The following is a 20,677-nucleotide window of genomic DNA, read 5'->3' on the forward strand; positions in this document are numbered from 1 at the left end:
AATATTAATATAATATAATGAATAAAATATTTTAAAATTTAAAATATATATAAATACACAAAAAATAAATATTTATAAAATTTTAGAAACTAAATAATTATATACATATAATCAAAATAATAATTATACTTATATATATTTTATAAACAAAAACAATAAATATTAATAAACTCTAATTCTACTAAAATAATATTTTTAAGGAAGTACAAAATCCAAATAATCAAGTATATATGTAACAAAATATTAAATTTAAGATTTTAAAAATAATAAAATTATTTTTTTAAAAAAAATCAAAAATAGGTTGAACCGATTTTCCAGTTAAATATTAATCTGACAGGTTCTTGACTTGTTGTGGTCGGTTTAACAACTCAAATGATTTTTAGGCGATGTTCGGATCGAAGCCGTGATGGTTTCTTATGGAACTTACCTATTCGGTCTGGTTTTGAAACACTATATAAAACAATTCAACTCATTCTCTTATTTATCTCTTCATTATTTTTCATAATCGTTATCAACTCAATAATTATTTTATTTAAAAAGTAACTATGAATTTATAATATTTTTATTTATATATTTTTTTTTCGTTGAAGCTCTCGAAGAGCACAACTTATCATTATTTTGCTTCCGAAGAGTATAATTTTAATTTTAAGTTAATGCTTCTGAAAAACACAACTTTTTGTTATGATGATTTTGAAGAGCACAACTTTTAACTTTACACATGTGTTCTTGAAGAACATAACTTTTAATTGATGCTTTTGAAGTGAGACAATTTAAATTTTATATCAATTTTCTCGAAAGCAGCACAATGTTAATTTTACTTTGATAATTAAATAAATAACTATGGTTCAATATCTGAGATCTAAGATTTGCCTATATTAATGAAGAATATTGTTAAAAATTATAATTGTTAAAATATCTAATAAGATTAAAGTGTATCTTGAAGATATTATTTCATGAATTCGGGCATCAAGATGTAAGCCAATTTGATAGACGAGGTCGGCTGTGGCGAACGAAATCTTATGGGACGACATGAGAGCTTAGTTATCCATAAGTTAAGGAATAAGTCTCTTGTGAGACGGTCTCACGAATCTTTATCTGTGAGACGGATTAATCTTACCTATATTCACAATAAAAAGTAATACTCTTAGCATAAAAAGTAATAATTTTTCATGGATTACCCAAATAAAAGATTCGTCTCACAAAATATGATCCGTGAGACCGTCTCTCACAAGTTTTTGGCTTCAAAATAATACACAGTAGTACAATTCATTATTTGTTAACTAAGTTTTAGATTTAATTTAAACTAATAACGACAATCATTCATTCCTAAAATATATTTTTATCCACGTGGGTTTATTTTTGTGAACTAGTTAAATTTCCTAGACTACAAAAATATCCATGAATTTTATCATTTTTTCTCTGTCAATTTCAATATTTATTACCAAATATATAAATTTATAATATTTATATATTATTTTCCGACGCCAAAAAAAAAAAAGAGAGAATATCGGCGTTAATTGCGGGCAATCATTGTCCTTGTATTAGTATATTATAATTTGGATTATTTTATAATATAGTCGGAGATTATTTAAGTCAAATATTAATTTTTGGATTATTATGTGAATTACACACGTGTCGTGTAATTTTCGACCATTTTGCTTGACTTTCTCGTTACCTTTTCTGTTTCACTTCTCCGCTCTTTTTCTTCACCGAATTCACACTATTTGAACAATGGAGTGGGAAAAACCGCCGCTGCAGGGGGAGGATTTCAACGGCGGAGGCGGGGGGATGTTTGTGAAGGTGATGACCGACGAGCAAATGGAAGACCTCCGCAAGCAGATAGCGGTTTACGCCACGATTTGCGAACAGCTCGTTGAATTGCACGAATCCCTCACTTCCCAAAACGATCTCGCTGGTATCAAATCGTGTACACTGAACGCCCTTGCTTCTTCTTTTTTGTGCAGTTCCATCTCTTGTTTAATTCTTAAGTTTATCATTTGAATGTAAATTATACTTAGTTTGGATTAATATGTCAATTTGTTGAATCAACCGATGAGTTCTTCACGGTTTTCTGTTGAAATTGCTGGTAAATAATGCTTGTGCTGCTGATTTCGTGCTTTACTTGTTCCTGATAGTTTTGATCTTCTGGAATTTTAATGTTGATGTTCCTTTTTTCACTCTTTTTTCTGGATAGTTTTTTATATTTTATTGATGCTTTCTCTACATATTTTTGTACTTGTTGGATAACTACAAACTTGAGGGATAATAGTTGCTTAGTTGAATGCAAATTCTTCACTATGTGTGGGTGGTATTTATCTTTAGATTGATAATTGGTATATGGTAAAATTTGGATATATTTTTAGGCTCTACTAATGTTAGGTGAAACTTTTATTTGACTCCTATCGTTGGAGTAGAGAGTGGCTAATTGGTGGCGCCAATGATAGCCAGCAGGCGGGGTCACCATTCACGGTCTTAAATTTACCTATGATAGATTATAGATATTTTGTGTAAATATTGACTTTAGATGTTATTTCACTCTTTATTTGATAAATCTTTGATGTTTTACTCTTCTCCTCCAAAGATGAATTCCTGACTCTGCTGGCTATAAAGAGTAATGAGTGGAAGTATTGTTTTCCATTAAAATTTGGCTGTGATACCATGAAACGACCACCATAGAATGTTGAGTTTGTGTCATATCTACTGCCCAGGACTATGTTGCTTCATAGTCTTCTTTTGTTCCAAATGGTTTACACTGAATAAGCGATGAAATGCATATCCGCTTGCTTGTTGATCTGACATTAGATGTTACGGGTTTGGGTTAAGGGTGTAGTGGGGTGGGCACAAATAGGGTACCAGGGTAGTTATATAAAAAAAATAATAAAAGAGGGGTATTAGTTATTTTGGGGGTAGTTTTTGTTTTGGGAGTAACGTCGCTGGTAGTTGCTAGGGAGAGAAAAACATTCTGGGAGAATATTTTCTGCTCTTAGGGGCCGTACTCTGTGTGAGGATTGGTCATTATCTTAGGTAATTATTATATTTTGGTTAATAAATTACAGTTTCTTTTATAATTGTGTTTGAGTTGTATCATTAGACCATTATTGTTGACAAATTTTGCGTTACTGCATCAGGAGTGAGGTTTGGAAACCCATACTGTGACCCCTTGATAACATCTGGAACCCATAAAATTACTGGCAGACAGCGTTGGACCCCGACACCTACGCAGCTTCAGCATCTGGAGCACTTATTCGATCAAGGGAATGGTACTCCAAGCAAGCAGAAGATCAAAGAAATAACCACAGAGTTGTCACAACACGGGCAGATTTCTGAAACAAATGTCTATAATTGGTTTCAAAATAGACGTGCTCGGTCAAAAAGGAAGCAACATGCTGCACCGACAGCAAACAATGTTGACTCGGAAGTTGAGACAGAGGTTGAGTCACCCGATTTGAAGACGAAGAAGCCCGAGGAATCCCAGCCTCCACACATCTTAACTTCAAAGTCTGAGGATCTAAGTTTTCAAAGTTCTCAGGGTACTACTGCAATTCATCATGTGGATGCACATGTCAGTAAATCTGAATCCATGCTGCCTCCTGAAGGCAGCGCCACTCTTGGTGGTAGTTTTGGGCAAACATCCTTTTATGGAAGTATGTTACTGAATTCATGTACTTATTTTCTACATTGCAGTTCCTGCTTCCTCCTTGGCATGCAACTTTCGACAATGGAAGAAATAGTTTCCTATTTTTTTTAATGTCATATCTGACAAGTAAATATTTATCACGATCTGCTCTTTTAATGTTGGATCTTTAGGTGGCTTTAACCATCCTATGTTTTAGGTAAAAAAAAAAATCAAAGTAATTTCCTCCAACTGAGAGGAGATTTTGGTCAAGCACCGCCTTTCAGATCAAGGGCATTTGAAAATAAAACAAAACACGAATTTGTTATAAATCTTGCTCGTGTATTGGATATGTTTTGATCATATATTCCTTAGACCATAGCTACTCTTATTTGGCATATAATACGTTCTAACACTTATTTTATTTTCATGAAATTGCTTTACACAGGAATGGACAGCTTGATAGGAAAATTGGAATTTCCAGGAAACTATGATCCTTACTTACACCAAGATGACTTCATGGCTTGATAACCAAATGCATCTCTTTGATACATTGAAACTCAAGTAGATCCTGAAAGTCGAGTACTACTCTGTCTTCATGTAAATATCCAAGTCTGCAAATGATACCGAAATCTGCTCATGCGATACTATTACTTGGTGTTGGTAAGGAGATTAGTTTGTTTCTGAACAACCCCTACACAACTCTCCCGTCGATATCCTTGTTGTTTAGTAAGCCGTGTTCTTGTTTTTTGGTCTTTATACTTCTAATAGGACATCTTTGATTTGCCACTGTCTTTTTCCGTGCATACGAACATTATAACAACTCATCTAGAGTCACCATTTTAGCATATCTTGCAATAGTTTCGCAGAATGTTGTCTTATTAATTGCATATGCATTTTTGTTTGAAAATGTTAGAAAAGCGGAAAACTTGGATTATGTTTGTTTTTGTTTCTTTTTAAACAATTTTGTCTTTAAAAATAAAAAATGATATAATTATCTTATTATCATTTTCTTTAAAAATTTACTTCCACATCGGGCAACAATACTTTATTAGTTACTAGTATATCGAACGCATAATATTTTTTATAATTTATTTAGTTTATATTTATTTAAATGAATATCAAAATTTAAATTATAAAATATAGTTATGAAATAAACTGCAATTTTATTATATGAATATGAATTAAAAAATAAGATAAAAATATAATTATAAAAAATAGTTAGATATTATATTGTAATTTTGATATATGAATTAATATTGTTGTATCGTTTTATAGCACTCATGATATAGCAGAAATTTTAAATTTTTTTTTTGTCGTTCAAAACGTTCTTGAGCATCGTATGATTTAAAAACATTCATAAGACGTTTAGAATATTTACATTTGCATCAAACTATTCCGGATTTTAAGCTGACATAGTCATTCTTTTATTTCCCTACACGAATTTGTGTTGAGATTAGATCACCGGAATTTCAGAAATCCGGCCCAGTGTCGGCGGTGGAAGGAAGTGACCGATAATATTTTCTCCAAAATATAGGGGTGGCTGATTTTTCGAGAAGAAGACGAGGAAGGATAAAAAATTATGCATAAAAGTTACATTATTTTATATAACTTTTAATGAAATATTTATAAGTTTTACTTCAAGATCCAATCAAGAATCCTACTTGAATCAGATATTGTAATTTCATTATTTAAAATTTCTTATGTATGTATTTTTTCTTGAAAATAACATCTAAAATCAACTATTGATAAGTTAAGGTTAGCGTTCAGTACGGTCCTTTCGACTCATATATTCCGATCGAATATGTAGTCATTGGTATATCGAAAATTGCAAATGAATTCGATAACGATGTAATATATATTTGAGTAATAACAGTTACATGGTATGTACAACTAAGGAAACACATTTAAAAAATATACATGTTTTATTCAGGCAAGAGATTCATTATATTATTAATTCATTAGATCACATATGATATCTTGACCCGTAGGCGAACGGTGAATCCCAGACTACAATGCATTGACTCCTACGTATTTCGAAACTATACTCAATCTCGTCGTCTAATGAACCTCGATGGAGTCGGTAAACGGATCAAAGTGCATATTAGTACGTAGAACCTTCACATTGTCTCAAGTCAAATGATTAACGATGTACAACCATAACCGCGAATTATTCTACTCGATAATTGTTAACCACTTGGACAGTCCTATAGAGGGTTGTTTAGTACATCATCAATTGATCACTCATCTGTATGAATAGATATCTTCATACATTTACCAATGAAACATGAAGTTTACAACACATATGTTAGTCTCAAGCTCAATGGAACTTTATCCTTATTTTAGGAGGTTGAATCGATTAGGAACTATTAATTAGAATATATGGTACACTTCATAATGAGTTTCATGATCTTACGTTGAGAAACAAACCTCATGATACGTATAATATATTCAAGAATTTATATATGCTGCTTGCATTAGTATACAAATAAAGTAAATGTCATAACTTGATAAAACCGTAAAATAATATTAAAATAAAGATTATTTTACATAAAATTCAATAAATCTCAAGTCACAAACTAGCTCGTTGGATGCTTACTCTAACAATTACAACATCTAAGAAAGTAATTTGGCAATATTCCTTATAGAAGCGTGAGCAACTTATTCGAAACACATGTGATCGATATTTTTTTAAACCAATTTTAACTATTTTTTGTTACGTGCGATTAAATGGTGTTTATTCATGAATTTTAACAATTGATTGCCAAGATTTAATGATATTATATCATATATTGATGCCCGATAAGTAATCGACATTAAATATAAATTATTTACAATCAAATATGCATATATTATTGTTAGAATTCATGATACTATGGATGTAATCATCTCCTACAAATAAAATTGATAAAAGAATAAAGTTCAGAAATATATGATAGTTAATTAGAGTGATACTATATGAAATTCATTTTTCTAAATTGAATAGAAAAACATAAAAATTCATGTGAGACTGTCTCACATGTCAACTTTGTGAAACAGATCTCAGATCTGACACCTAGAAAGATATTATTTTTATGTCTAAAGTGATATTTTTCTTTACAAAAGTATAATTTTTTTGTTAGTTATGTTATGAAAAAATAGTGTAATACATGTAGATTTGAATGAAAAGTATTAGAATCATGATAAATATGATTTTTTATTTTCAAAATATCATTTTTAACTATAAATATCATTTTTTAAATCAAATCATAATGTTATATCTCCATTTACAATCTTTGACCTCAATCTTGACGAATGGGAAGACTGCGTTTTTGTTGCTGCATTGTTTCAGCCAGTAGTCATAAAAGATATTCTTAAGATTCATACTAAATTGAAACCACTTTACTCGTTTCAAAGGGACTTCGAGAAGAAAAGCAATCAAACATAATTTGAGCTTTTGAGGTTACTTATTGCTCAAAGTGTTTTTTTTTTTTTTTTGCCAAATATCATTTAATTTAAATGAAGCGAAAGAGTTGGATTTAGTAATTTTGCTACCAAAATACCATTCAACCAATTGTAAGCTTGTTAATTCACCATATAACTGGACTTTATCATCAAATTACCACTGGTACCCAAAAACATAAATTGTAGAACCATATGTTGCCATAGGATTCTCTAAATAAATTTACCACAAGGTTACATGTACTTCAGACTTAGTGGCAATCTACTTCATGTTCTGTTGATTCAATAGTAACAGTAGTTTTTATGGTAGTATGGTCAGTGATCTCACTGTTTTTCCTACTTGTGATTAATAGTCGCCTCTCATTCCATAAGTCTGGATGACAGGAGAAACATTGATTCATAGACATCATACAAAAGTTCTATGTAATGAACTTAAATGCTAAACAGAATCAAGATTTTAGTTTCAAAAACAACATCAAAATGGAACAATTTGATGATAAATATTTTGTAAATTAAGAACGAGACGCCAAACCACAAATACATGTATTCATTATCATCCACCACACGAAAGTACATGATAAACTAGTTTGGACACAAATAATATAAAACCCAAACCCTCTTTCAGCGTCATCTCCATTTATAGTAAGATTCCTAAGGCCAGCACAGATGTCTATCGCACAGGAAAAAACGAGGCACAGCATTGCTTAGCTTTATGTTATTTATCAACGAATACAAAAATAAAAATAGAGAACAACAGAAGTTTGGCAATCTACGGGAAAGAACAAATGGCCTAATGGCTAGAAAAGATACGATAGAGCTATATCAACTGAAATACGAAGTTTGTGTGCTAAGCAAAAGGATTGCCTCCGATAGATGCTACAGGGCCTTGAGCAGGGACAGTCCTACAAGAATAGCAATCAAAATCACAAATGACTTTGAGGTATAAACTGGCACAACATTCACTCCACACTCCATAACACTGGGTACCACATTCATAAAGTCGACTGATTTCTAGCTCATTTCACATTTTTGATTCAGATAAGTAAACTTCACTTCGTCACCACTTAAAAATTTCTTTTATAATCTCATCAATACCATATGTTTATAAGAAACATATGAGTTACCAATCAAAAAAGAAACACCGAGTTATTCGTTAATCAAATAAAGCTGACAAAGTAAACAAAGGAAATAACAAAAGAAAGCCCAGCCATCATTATCCTGAGTTAAGTGCGGAAACAAAAGCGGACAGGTGACAAATGCACATCTGTTGCCTAACTTCACAACTTTTACAGATTAAATCACCCAACACAATCTTGTTTTCTTACTAAATATTAATTAGTACTACTGACGCCTGTAGATAGGAGTGGGGCCAGATGCTTGGTTCTCCTCAAACAAGATATTGGATTCGATTATTCTGGATAGGTAAAAATTTAGCAGACTAAGATTTAAGATTTAAATATAATTACAGCTATTGAGACATTATAATGCATCCTGACAAATTTGTATACAACCTACCACAACCAGAATATAAAACTGAACATTACACACCAAAAAGAAATTAGTCGTGAAAAATAAAGCAAAGGAAAGAAGTAAATAAAACTTACGGTATTTGAGTGCTTGGCGTTTGACCTGCCATAAATCCCAAAGACCCTGCAAGAAGTGGAACAAAACATAGTTAGGTGAGATATACCAGGACAATGAAATAGATAACAATCAAACAAAAATGTATTACCACTTGGCGAATCAAATGTAACTCCGCCAAGTACATAGGATGCACCTGAATTTTGGGGAAGCCAGGACGGACTCACACCACCAACATAGGAGATTGGCATTGGGTCATTTGGCAATGCAGCCTGCAAACAGCCCATCCCCCAAAACTGCAACCAAGTATACAACATCATGTAACTGGAATACACCCAGCCCAAATATTTGGCAAGAAAAAATATATGAAGGCATCAGAAGATTAGGCAGAAATGACAAAAAAAAAAAAGGAAATGTTTCATTTCTTCGAGTTCGTGACAATTTTACTTGCAATTCTTGTTATTGTTTTACTACGACAATACATTAACAAATGTAAAAATGACAAACTGATCAAAAACACAACTGAATCTGCAAGACTGTAATGATGGACTAATTTCATTAGAGAATTAAAAATCTCGTCGGCATGCAAAACAAAACAAATCGAATTGGCTTACGAGTTTTTGAACTGACTCGAAAAATATTTAATTCGCATTCGAAATTATCAAATTCGAGCTTAACTCGAGCATGTTCAACTTTTTTCGAGCTGAATTCAAGCTCAAATTATTTTATAACGACTATTCGCAAGCCTGAAATAACGGATTGATATCTTGTAGGCTTGTAAAACAAATCAAATTGGCTCGCGAGTTCTTTGAGCTGACTTGAAAAAATTTCAATTTGTATTCAAAATGATGAAATTCGAGTCGAACTCGAACATGTTCGAATTTTTTTCAAGCTGAATTCAAACTTAAATTATTTTATTCAATAGTTCGCAAGTTGTCGGCTATCTTAAAATTTTTATTAAAATAATCCAATAATATAATAAAAAAATATATTTCGAGTCTTTCGAGACATTATTTTCAAATAATAGTTCAAATGATTTGCTAAGATATTTTGAACCAAGCTCGAACTCGAACTGAATTCAAGCTTTAAATTTTTATTTGCATTCGGCCCGATTCAATTAATATACACCCCTAGTCTCAAAGGCAATGAAATACATAGCTACTAGTTATTTAACTCAGTAAAACAAGTCACTTCGAACACCAAGTTAGGTATACAGATTTCTTAGGGATGCTTCCAACTAGATAGGAAAAAATGCAAAAAGAATAAGGATGTTATGAGCTACAAAACCCACCCATCCAATGTAGCCAATTAGGGAAAAAAATCACACCAAAGAAAAATATCTAGAAATCAAGTAAATAATGCTATATTACCAATATATCATGTAGCCAATTAGGGAAAAAAATCACACCAAAGAAACATATCTAGAAATCAAGTAGATAATGCTATATTACCAATATATCATGGGTACATATAAACACAACAGAAGCTCAATTTGCAAACATTCAGGGCTTTCCATGCACTTCCAATTTAATGCATCACATAAATATTTTATTAGAAAATAACAGACATAATTATCTCTTGTTTCTGTTTGGAATGACATCGAGTATAATTGTGTGAAAAGACCACAATCATAAATCAAACAACCGAGGCATCCATAGTGACCCAACCTACTGAATCAAATCTATAGAGCATGACATAGCCAGACATACCGTACTGCCAGATTCGATTTCAGAATCATATGGAAGATCAAATGGATTGGTAGGCTTCGTATCAGTTGCAAGTGGATGCACTCCAGCCTAACAACAAAATAAATTATCTCACGAGAATTCAATATATAAATGAGGATCAAGAATGGTTATGAAACATCATTAAGCTCAAGCAAAGTGAAAGGAGCAAAACCACTGCAGGAGCCATGCAGGAATCATGCAATACCATATTATTAAAGTGCAATGATAAGCTAGAGGATGGAGGTTCGCTGCCATCAGAAGTCCCAACATTTCCACCATTATTATTCAAAGCCTGCAATTATAGAAATCTTCAAGTAAGTTCAAAATACACAACCGTCAGATTCACAAGGGGTATTAACAACCTCATATACACCAAAGCCAAGGGGTTTATCGATGTCCAGAGCATGATGGCCTGCATCATATTCGCCACTTTTTGCCATGCTGTGGAATGGCAGAAGTTTGGCAGGATCTTCAAATGCATTCCATAGCTGCAATGTAGCGAGATTCAGCCCAGGTAAATTTTTAAAATTATAATCAGCCCAAGGTAGTTTCATATATGACATTAACCTTGCCACAACTTACATAAAGTCCTCAATGCTAGACAAAATAGGACAGTGCTTACATGTGTTATATTTGGGTTTCCTTCAGCACCTTCTGACCAAAAAGTAGGTCCCACTACCGAAGGTTCATGACTGACAAATTCTTGAACGGAAGAATTCTGAACAAGTGAAAAAGGGTTGAGGCTTTCTCGAAGTGTTCCATCAGAAGGTGGCAATGCAGCAGCAGTAGAATTTCCTGTACTCATAGGCAGTATGTTCTGAGGTCTATCAAATGTCGCCCATCCTGCATTATTTGGCATTACCACATCAGAAGTCTTTGAATTGAAAGATGGAGCTGATTGTTGCTCAGGTGGCACAGCAAACAAGTTTCCTGCTGATGGTTGAAGGGCTTGTGATGGTTTCGGCTCATCCACAATTGGAACTGAAGCAGGAAAACGTTGAAAGAAATCTGTAAATTTAGCTGATGTCGACTCTTGCTTTTGAGAGTTACTAACAGTTGGGTTTGGAGAAGCAACAATCTGCGGTGCAAAGGGAGCACCGAACAGGTCCACATTGTTGAAGTTTCCAGACACGGAAGATTGCAATGGATGAGGGGAGATTGAATTATTATCTTGGAATATTTCAACTTTTTCGGATTCGAAAGCAACTTCCAGCGATCCTGTGGAATTGCCTGATTTGTAAGACATGGAATTGATATCATATGATCCAACGCTTCCCAAAGATACTGTCCTCTGTATAAAAAAATATTGTCCAATCAGGCAGTGCAAGGCAGTGGCTACCTCAGAATGCAAAACAAAACCGTGGCCATAAAGTAATATAGTAATGACAATTAAAATAGAGTAACTAGTCAGCCTAAAAGTATGTCACACTTCAAGAGATAGATGGAATAGAGAAAGTCTTATTCCAACATCGCTTGGTGACAATAAAATGAAAAAAGGGAGTTCGTCCGAGCTGATCATGAAGGATGTCCAATTTATGATAAAAAATACAAGAATTAGGGGAAACGAAACCTATAAATATAACTTCTACTTGTTAATGGTTTCTGAATATAATCGTCTCCAGATGAAAAAACAAGGCGGATAAAATTGGTGAGTATTGTTTCGATTCCCAAACATTGTCATTGTTTTCTCTTTGGTGACAAGGAAAGAGGGAAAATCAAGTGAGGTGGAGATTGTGAGGGAAGACACTGGCATGATATGTTACAATTTACATCAATAAAGTTTGAATGGTCAAATTCTTCAAATATCAGATACATACCATTATCTGATAGTATAAAACATTGGCAAGTTGCAAGTGTTCCACACCTCGTGTAAACAAATATTGAGCTTTTGTGCCTTTTATGGGATAACAGACATGTATTTGTAAAAGTACATCCCAAAATCAACAATACAGCAACGCAGCAAGACATACAATACTTCTAATTTACAGTTATCACACTGTATTGTAGAAAGACAACCTGTGGATGCAATGATATTCCTCCAGCATTTCTGTTACTAGCATCTGAATTAGGTATAGCTGCATGATGCTTTGGGATTTCTCTTGAGATTTCACCACTTGGACTCTCAATTTCTCGCTGAGATCTCGGTAATAATGCATCAGATCTGAATGGATCACCTCCACTAGAAATAGAATAGTCAGAAACTCTGGGATTAGAACCTTCATTTGCAAACCTATCGTCACTTGTGTGATCGCTAAAACGACTAGGACTAAGGAAACCAGAGAGTTTTCCCTCATAAAGGCCTCGATCTGACCCGGGCTTTCTAGTGAGAGCAGGTGCATGTTTCCCATAACGCCGTTCTTCATATTGAAAATCATATGGTGGACTTTGGGAATACGAATGATACGAACTTGCACGCCTTGTGTCATCTTCATGGTTTCTTAAACTCTGGAAAAGACGGGTCTTATCATCATGAGTTTACATTCAATGTCAGTGAAATTTACTGTGAGCAAAATAAAATTAGCAGCCTCGCAAACAAGCCTTCCTTCAAAATTCTTAAGAATAATTTTCAAGTCAACAAATATTACCTGTGGATCTTTAGGAGGCCTATCAGATGGCTTTTCCAGAGTATACTTTTTTTGGACATAAACATTCTTTATAAACTCACGAACTTTATCAACATTGCTACAAGACAGAAAAATGATCAAATGTCAGTTATTTGAATTATCCCAGGTCCTTTTTATCATAAAACACAGTAAAATAAAACCTATTATCTGGAAGTCTCTGCCTCTGTGGATCCCATGCCTTCAGAAACAATTCCCTTGCACGCTGGATCATTGATATCTTGAGTTACCACATAAGAAAATAGTCTGAGGGAAACAATCAGGAAAATGTCCATACCTGATTACCACCATTTTGAAGAGCCTCCACTTCCTGAGAAGTAAACTTAGCCATTGAAACAGACTTGACACGATGAGTAAACTCACGACTGCAACATAAACAGAGTGAAATTTTTTGTACTCAATATCTTGAAATAAATTTTCCAACAAAAATTTAATCTATCACCAAATATTGACAAAAATAAGAATTTTGCTCTGAATTAATCAAATTTATGAGGTAATGACCGAAATACCATGAATTCTACATAAAGGATACACATGTATCCATAACATAACTGGACACATGCTTTCTAAAAACCTGAAAAGGATAGGTCCAAAGACGTAGAATCAAACATTGAGTAGCAATTATTAACAATTTTTTTCTGGTGCTCAACTAATGCCATTATCAGCATTTAAAATTAGGTGCCTTCAACATATTTTCTAAAATCGTGTTCTCGAAATCACTGACTTCTGTCTAGCAACTTTTCGTTAGCAATTACCTTTCTATATTTCTTAAAAACGCTCTATACTCCTAATCTATACCAGAATATCGAGACAAAGAAATGTGACACTGTTTGGGAATAGATTTGAGACACAAAAGAGATGAATTTGATAGGGGAAAATTGCCGAATTTGAGCAAACATAACTCGAACACTTCCATTCCTTCATATCAATGACAGCTTGAATGCTGAAAAAACCATGTCAATGTTAGAGTGTAATTATTTCACTTGAAATGCAAATATAATCAATGCGGTGCTCTACTTAATCAGAAAATCAAAAGATCGTGAGCTATAAAGAAAGTTGAATTCTCTATAAAATATGGTACTCACTGTATTCCACTGCATGTCGTACAAACAAACGTCCAGAAGTTTGTGCACACATATTGAGGACCCTGCACCCAGAAAATAAACTTGACATACAAACCTAAACACTAATTGACTCCAAAATTTGGATAACAAGTGCACAAATAAACAAGTAAAATAGATTATTCCAGATTTTCATAAAAGCTAACAAGAAATCACTTCAACTCACCAATTTAAAAATTATACGATTAAGAAAAGAAATGATTTTTTTTAATTTTAAAATTTCAAAACAAATTAAAATTATATCATTTTTTGTTCTGTAAAATCAACCAGAGGCTTCACCACCTTACCCCGAGTAATAATCCTGTACAAAAATAACTTACAGAAAAAGATTAAATTCAACAAATTGAACCAAAGAGAACCAGAAACTGGTCTATATTAATAAAAAAAAATAAAAACAATTACCAAGCTGTTACAATTAATGCATCGGCGATTCGGAGGGAGCTTCATCAGACCCCTAATAATCTTTTCATTCTTTTCCTCTTCTCTCTTGGTACTCATTTTCGAAACCTCCAATCCGCAACTCAAAACGAAGAATTCAAACCACAGTACTCTCCCTCGAAAACTTCAATACACATATATATACACACACACACACACACACAAAATAGGAGAGGGAAAAACCACAAGATTCGAAGCCCCAAAGCTAATAATTAAAGGAGAGAGAGGAAATATCAAAAATATGATCCATTTTTTGAATGGGATTGAGAGAACGGACTTCGAATCATCCCCTCTCTCTCCACTTTGGGGGATCTTCCATTTTGTTAATGCTGGCTAAATCATTGCACAATTATTGCCGTTAGAAAGTGCTAATGCCAGAGATAGTTACTTGGATTGTTCGATGCGCTTTGGGGATTTTGAGTTGGTTTGGAAGGACGGGTTCTATTCTGGCATTATTGTTTTCAAAACGTAATTGTAGTCAACCCTTGGAATTCTTGTTATTTACATAAATTTCCCCAAACATCTTTTTTTTTTTGAAATAAATCATACATATTCATTAATTCATCTCCAAAAAGTCAGTCAATACAATTTTCATAAAGGTCGATGAAAACATACAATTAAACCATTCCCCAGTAGCATCATTCTTAATAGCTTCACTCGCTAGATGATGAGCTGTTTTGTTCGACGCTCTTCTCGTATGTCGAAGTGATATAAAATCTGAATATTCCAAGCAAGATTTGATTTACGTAATGATCCACCCATCTGGGCCACGATCTTCACAAGGTTTGGTTACTGCCTCAACCGCCTGGATTGAATTTGAAAAAATGAAAACACTCCTGAAACTATTACGTCGACAAAAGTCCATTACTTCTCGAATAGCCATCAATTCCGTCCCCTTCACTGAACTCGAAAGACTAATAAGACAAGCTTTTACTCCCACTACCTCCCAACCGAATTCCGTAAAATCACCCCAACAATGAATTTATTCTTGATTTCACAACAACATGCATCAACATCCATCCGCAGATGATTTGGTAACGGTGACAATCTACAAAAGGAGCCAACCGAAGTTTACCCAAGATTTGCCAAAAGTATGTGTCTCTCCAAATATGACGCACACATGAGCAAAATAGTAAACAATGACTGGTAGAGGCACAATATATCTTACACAAAGGGCACATACATGTCGTCGGCACATGGTGTGCCCCTATTATTGAGAGGAATATTAAGAATCGCCTTAGCTTCGTGGGATGTAAAAATCTATCTCACAAGTTCTGCCTGCCAACATCCTGAACTAGAAATCAGTCTGGCCACTCTCATGCTAGGATCCACTCGAACAATTGGTTTGCATTTAAATGATGGGATACCTGGGATCCAAGGATCAGATTTAATGAAGATATGTTGACCATCTCCAACTCTCCAACATAATCCTCTTTTAATGATATCACGCCCCCACAATAAAGACCGCCATACATACGAGGGATTAGAACCCAAATATGCCTCAATAATATCGGTATGCTTAAAATACCGTGCCTTGAGAACCCTAGTCCGTAAAGACGTAGGATCATAAATAACGTGTCAAACTTGTTTAGCCAACAAAGCCTTATTAAAGGCTCTCAAATTTCTGAAACCCATCCCTCCATGGAATTGGGTCAACACAGCCTCTCCCAAAACATCCAATGCATACCCTTTTTCCCTTATTTATTATTCCACCAGAATTTAGTACACTTTTGTTCAATACCCTTGCAAATTGATTCTGGAAGCTTAAAGTAAGACATGGCCTAAGACTGAATAGCTTGTAGTACCGACTTGATTAACACTTCACACCCTCCCATATAGAAAAGCTTCGAGTTCCAACCTTGTATTTTTTTTGCAAACACGCTCACTTAAACTAAATGAAGCACATGCAGTATAATTTTTTTTTTTATGTATATTACTATTTAATCATAGTTTATACATTTATAAATATGGTAAGCAATTATTTCTTGTCTTTTCTACTAATTCACATATGATTGAATGTGAACTTATAAATTTATATTTAATAATAATAATAATGGGAAATTTGAAACTCTCAAGTTTTATATTAGAGATGACAACTAGACGAGTTTGAGGTCCTTGTTTCAACAAATATTTAATATTTTTGATTGTAAACTTATAAATTTATATTTAATAATAATGATGATGGGGAATTCTGAAGCCTCGAAGTTTCTTGTTGTTTCCATTGCTCAATTGATCCATAACTCCACACCAAATCCTCATCAGTCCACCATTTTATCCTCTAATGGCATCCACTGTCTTCAAGACGCCGCCTACTTTCAGTACACATGCGGCGTGTCTTAGCACCGCCGCCGCCGGCGGCGGCAGTTCCTCCTTCAAACCCTCCTATTTTTACCGGGTGTCATTCTCAACGAGTAGGGTTCCTCCGATACGCTGTCGTATCCCTCCTTATGGCTACGATAGGCGTAAGAAATTCTTATATTTTGCTGCAAATGAAGAAAATGTTGGTGTTCGGACCGAGACTCAAGTTGAAGACACGGTGCAAGGTTCTGAATCGGAATCCGAACTCGAATTTGAGGTAGCTTCTGAAGGAACTTATTTTCCATCTGTTCTGTATCTAATTGTTGCCCTTCTGAATTGGTTGAGTCGTCATTCTCTTGATGAGATTTGGTTTACAAGTATTACCTGCGGATAATGGTGAACTGAGTTTGATTGAGCTTTGAATTTTGTCTGAATTTTATTGTTCATGGATATATGATCATGAGGAAGGATTTTTTATGCGATGTTATCATGAAGGCTTGAACTTGTTCGGTCGTGCACAGGTTCTTTTTTTTTTTTTTTTTTTTTTTTTTTTTTTGAGTTAAAATGGTTTTAATGCTACACTTGAATGTTTCAGTTAACATACCTACTAACGTTTGGATACTGAAATGGGTTGCATTCGTTGCTATTCGCTAGTCATATCTCGGAAAGAATAAGGACTTGGTAAAATGGACATTTCACACTGTTTACTGGAAATGAAGTAGAACTAAGTTGCTTAAAACTGACAAGTTGTCCAACACTCTTCATGCCCGATGAGAGCTTTTGTTATTGTGAAATTGCTAAGTAAATAATTTGGAAGTCCTCCAGTTTTGGAATGGGATCAAATATATACCATAAATGCAGTTGCATTGGTTTAAAAAGTTTGAGGTTGCTTCTTTTTTTTTATTCTGATGTTTGTTGCCCTAGAACTACAACATTTGGATATCCATTGATGATGGAACACTTTTCAAAATTTTTGTTGCTTTTGTTTCCTCGTCGGAATATATATGTGTGATAGGTTCGTATTTACACCTTAGGTATACATATTTAACCTTTAAAAGGACACAAATGAATGTTTATCTACTTTTCTAATAGTAAGCTAAGGAGTCCCTATGTCCAAAAGGTTTTACTGTAGTTAGTGTGTAAGCAATATGGTTAAGCCGTCGTTCTTCTGATCAAGCTTTGAAACTGTGCATTGCTGTGCATAATCTTTGTAATTTGATGGATAGGGGAATATAGATGGTGCGATTGCTGATGATGCTTCTGATGAAGGCGATGATACAGCAGAGGAACCTAGTTCTGTTGTTATAGCTACATTAAATTTGTATAAAGAGGCTTTAGCAAATAACGATGAATCGAAAGCTGCCGAGGTAGAATCTTTCCTTAAATCTATTGAAGATGAGAAAATTGATCTCGAGAGAAAAGTCCTAACTTTATTTGAGGAATTATCAAATGAGAAAGAACGAATCCTTAGAATAAGTGCTGATTTTGATAATTTCCGTAAGAGAACAGAGAGAGAACGGCTTTCGTTGGTGAAAAATGCGCAAGGAGAAGTAATGGAAAGTTTATTGTCTGTTTTGGATAATTTTGAGAGAGCTAAAGCCCAGATCAAGATTGAGACTGAAGGGGAGGAGAAGATAGTTAACAGTTACCAGAGCATATATAAGCAGTTTGTTGAGATTATGGGATCTCTTGGTGTTGTCCCTGTGGAGACGGTGGGGAAACCGTTTGATCCCATGGTAAGTTCCTATTATTATTATTATCTTTTTTTTTTCATTCGTTAAGTTGCTATTGTTTTGTTTATATTTTGCTTAGTTGCCTAATAATGCATTTATGTGAAATCAGCTCTCTCTCTTTGGGAATTCCCGAATTTGTGACATTGATAATTAAACTCTTCAGCTTACCTTGTTTTTTACTGCCACTACCATGTTGCCTTCGACTCCATGGAGGTAAACTTCCAAGTTGGCTCAAATTCCAGTCAAGTAATAGATGAGCTCGTTGAAAAGCTGTATGAGGTCTGTTCAGGTTATTTGAAGACCTGGATACGATTTTTTAAGTCAATCTAATTCTCAACTGATTAGAGTTAACTCGGTGAGTTTACTGGGCAGAAGTTGTATGGCATCTCAAAATCTTATTCAAGATATCTTCTATTTTCTTCCCGGTACGATCCACAATTTGTGGTGTTTGTGGATCCGTATTGGTCTTCTATTGCATTGGGGTGTGCGGGGTGGGGTTACCTGTCCAATATTTTCTAATTTATCGTTGTGCTTATTATCTAGCCGGGACAATCAGGATCATTTGCTCATCTGCATTGTTTCTGAATTCCTCCCTTTAGCATGCGTTCAGATCTTGCTCTAACCTGCTACAACTACTCATAATATTGTTTTGATGTAATAACATCTACCTCCTCCTCTTGCCAAAGCTGCATGAAGCCATAATGCGTGAGGATTCCTCAGAATATGAAGAAGATGTTATCATTGAAGAATACAGGAAGGGTTTCCAACTTGGCGAGAGACTCCTACGACCGTCAATGGTGAAGGTGTCAGCTGGTCCTGGTCCTGCAAGACCGGAAACCGAAAGGGAAGACAAAGTAACCGGCGAAAATGGTGACACTGAAACCACGGTTGCTGAGGAATAATTGTTTAATTCTAAATCAATTTTGTACCAAAACTACTTCTTTCAAGAAATCGCTCTGTAGGAATTGATTGTGTGGTCGTCTTTGCTAATTTACTGGGGGGATAAATTGATACAGATCCAGAGAGAGCAACATTTGCCTTCGTGTAGCATAACATGGCAATTATTAGAGAGAATTCTAATAGAGGTTGTATTCGGTTTGAAAAATCATTTGATCTGAGAATGAACTTATCTTGATCTGGAGTTATAATTGATGAACCATGTAATAGTTTCACTTCCCCAACACGTATGATAAATAATAATAATAATAATAATAATTACAGACATATTTTTTTTTAATTCAACCATAACTTAGCAGTTCATGCAGTCGAGTTTTACTACCTTTTGCATAAATAAAATTTGAACTCAAAGACAGTACAACTGTACAAGCATCCACATTGTTCTTTCTTTCCCCGTGGGATGTATCAAAATCTGAAATAATACAGCAAAAAACATAAGCGATTTTTGTTGTTGTCACGTTTTAAACAAACTTTTATGTATAAATGAGTCGGTGTAATAGATTTTTATATGTCAAATTTGTGATAGAATTAATTTTTTTTTAGATATATGTATGAAATAACTGTTATTGGCAAAATTGTGAGACATATATATTTATTGAGTGAGTCTCATGTGAGACCGTTTCATGGATCCTAATATGTGAGACGGGTCAACCCTACCCATATTCACATATAAGAGATCCGTCTCACAAATACGACCCGTGAGACCGTCTCACACAAGTTTTTGCCATATTTATTTTGCCTAAAAATTTATAATATATGTAAAAATAATATCACAACTATATGCAATTCACGTTCTCTAACTATCCACTGCATATAATAAAGTTGGAGAGTCTGAATGTAACATGTTTGAATTTGAATTAAATAAATGATTCACAAATGTTTAATGAAAAATGCATGTGACCCTTAAACTAGATAGATGTGCCAAGATTTGACTCTAAATATAATATAAAATAATATATGCAACAGATTTTATTTCATTTAATTTAAATGAAATTTTAAAAAAAAACCCCACCTTTTTATGAGTAAGACATGAAGTGGTTAAGAATTAAAACACGCATTGATCATTTTGAAAATGACGCTAAATTTTATTTTATTTTATTTTTTCCTTTTAATAGCAAATCTAAGATAGTTTTCATTTAATTAATAA

At 33.9% G+C, this 20,677-nt stretch overlaps 3 protein-coding genes across 9 annotated transcripts; 2 read left to right on the forward strand and 1 right to left on the reverse strand.

Moving 5' to 3' along the window:
• The first annotated feature begins 1,654 nt into the window (after positions 1-1,654).
• Positions 1,655-4,550, forward strand: LOC140976467 (WUSCHEL-related homeobox 8-like). The gene is made up of 3 exons (XM_073440627.1): positions 1,655-1,915; positions 3,129-3,644; positions 4,062-4,550. Exons 1-3 carry the CDS (start codon positions 1,732-1,734, stop codon positions 4,139-4,141), a joined length of 780 nt encoding a protein of 259 aa, XP_073296728.1. The 5' UTR covers positions 1,655-1,731; the 3' UTR covers positions 4,142-4,550.
• Positions 4,551-7,583: 3,033 nt separating this feature from the next.
• Positions 7,584-14,869, reverse strand: LOC140976341 (probable ADP-ribosylation factor GTPase-activating protein AGD14). 7 transcript variants are annotated; one of them, XM_073440440.1, is made up of 13 exons: positions 14,507-14,869; positions 14,069-14,130; positions 13,261-13,348; positions 13,127-13,188; positions 12,948-13,044; positions 12,379-12,807; positions 10,985-11,653; positions 10,725-10,850; positions 10,568-10,654; positions 10,345-10,431; positions 8,787-8,931; positions 8,659-8,704; positions 7,584-7,956 (listed from the first exon to the last, which is right to left on the reverse strand). In XM_073440440.1, exons 1-13 carry the CDS (start codon positions 14,600-14,602, stop codon positions 7,902-7,904), a joined length of 2,049 nt encoding a protein of 682 aa, XP_073296541.1. In that variant the 5' UTR covers positions 14,603-14,869; the 3' UTR covers positions 7,584-7,901. The 7 variants fall into 7 exon arrangements, with proteins under 7 accessions (XP_073296541.1, XP_073296539.1, XP_073296543.1 ...); XM_073440438.1 differs by having other exon boundaries at positions 10,535-10,654; XM_073440442.1 differs by having other exon boundaries at positions 8,832-8,931; positions 10,722-10,850.
• Positions 14,870-16,747: 1,878 nt separating this feature from the next.
• Positions 16,748-19,749, forward strand: LOC140976342 (uncharacterized). The gene is made up of 3 exons (XM_073440444.1): positions 16,748-17,117; positions 18,067-18,576; positions 19,260-19,749. The coding sequence occupies exons 1-3, from the start codon at positions 16,824-16,826 to the stop codon at positions 19,473-19,475; spliced, it is 1,020 nt and encodes a 339-aa protein (XP_073296545.1). The 5' UTR covers positions 16,748-16,823; the 3' UTR covers positions 19,476-19,749.
• The last annotated feature ends 928 nt before the right edge of the window (positions 19,750-20,677 follow it).

This window comes from Primulina huaijiensis, chromosome 5, assembly GCF_012295235.1.
Source record: "Primulina huaijiensis isolate GDHJ02 chromosome 5, ASM1229523v2, whole genome shotgun sequence".
NCBI classification, from domain to species: Eukaryota; Viridiplantae; Streptophyta; class Magnoliopsida; order Lamiales; family Gesneriaceae; genus Primulina; species Primulina huaijiensis.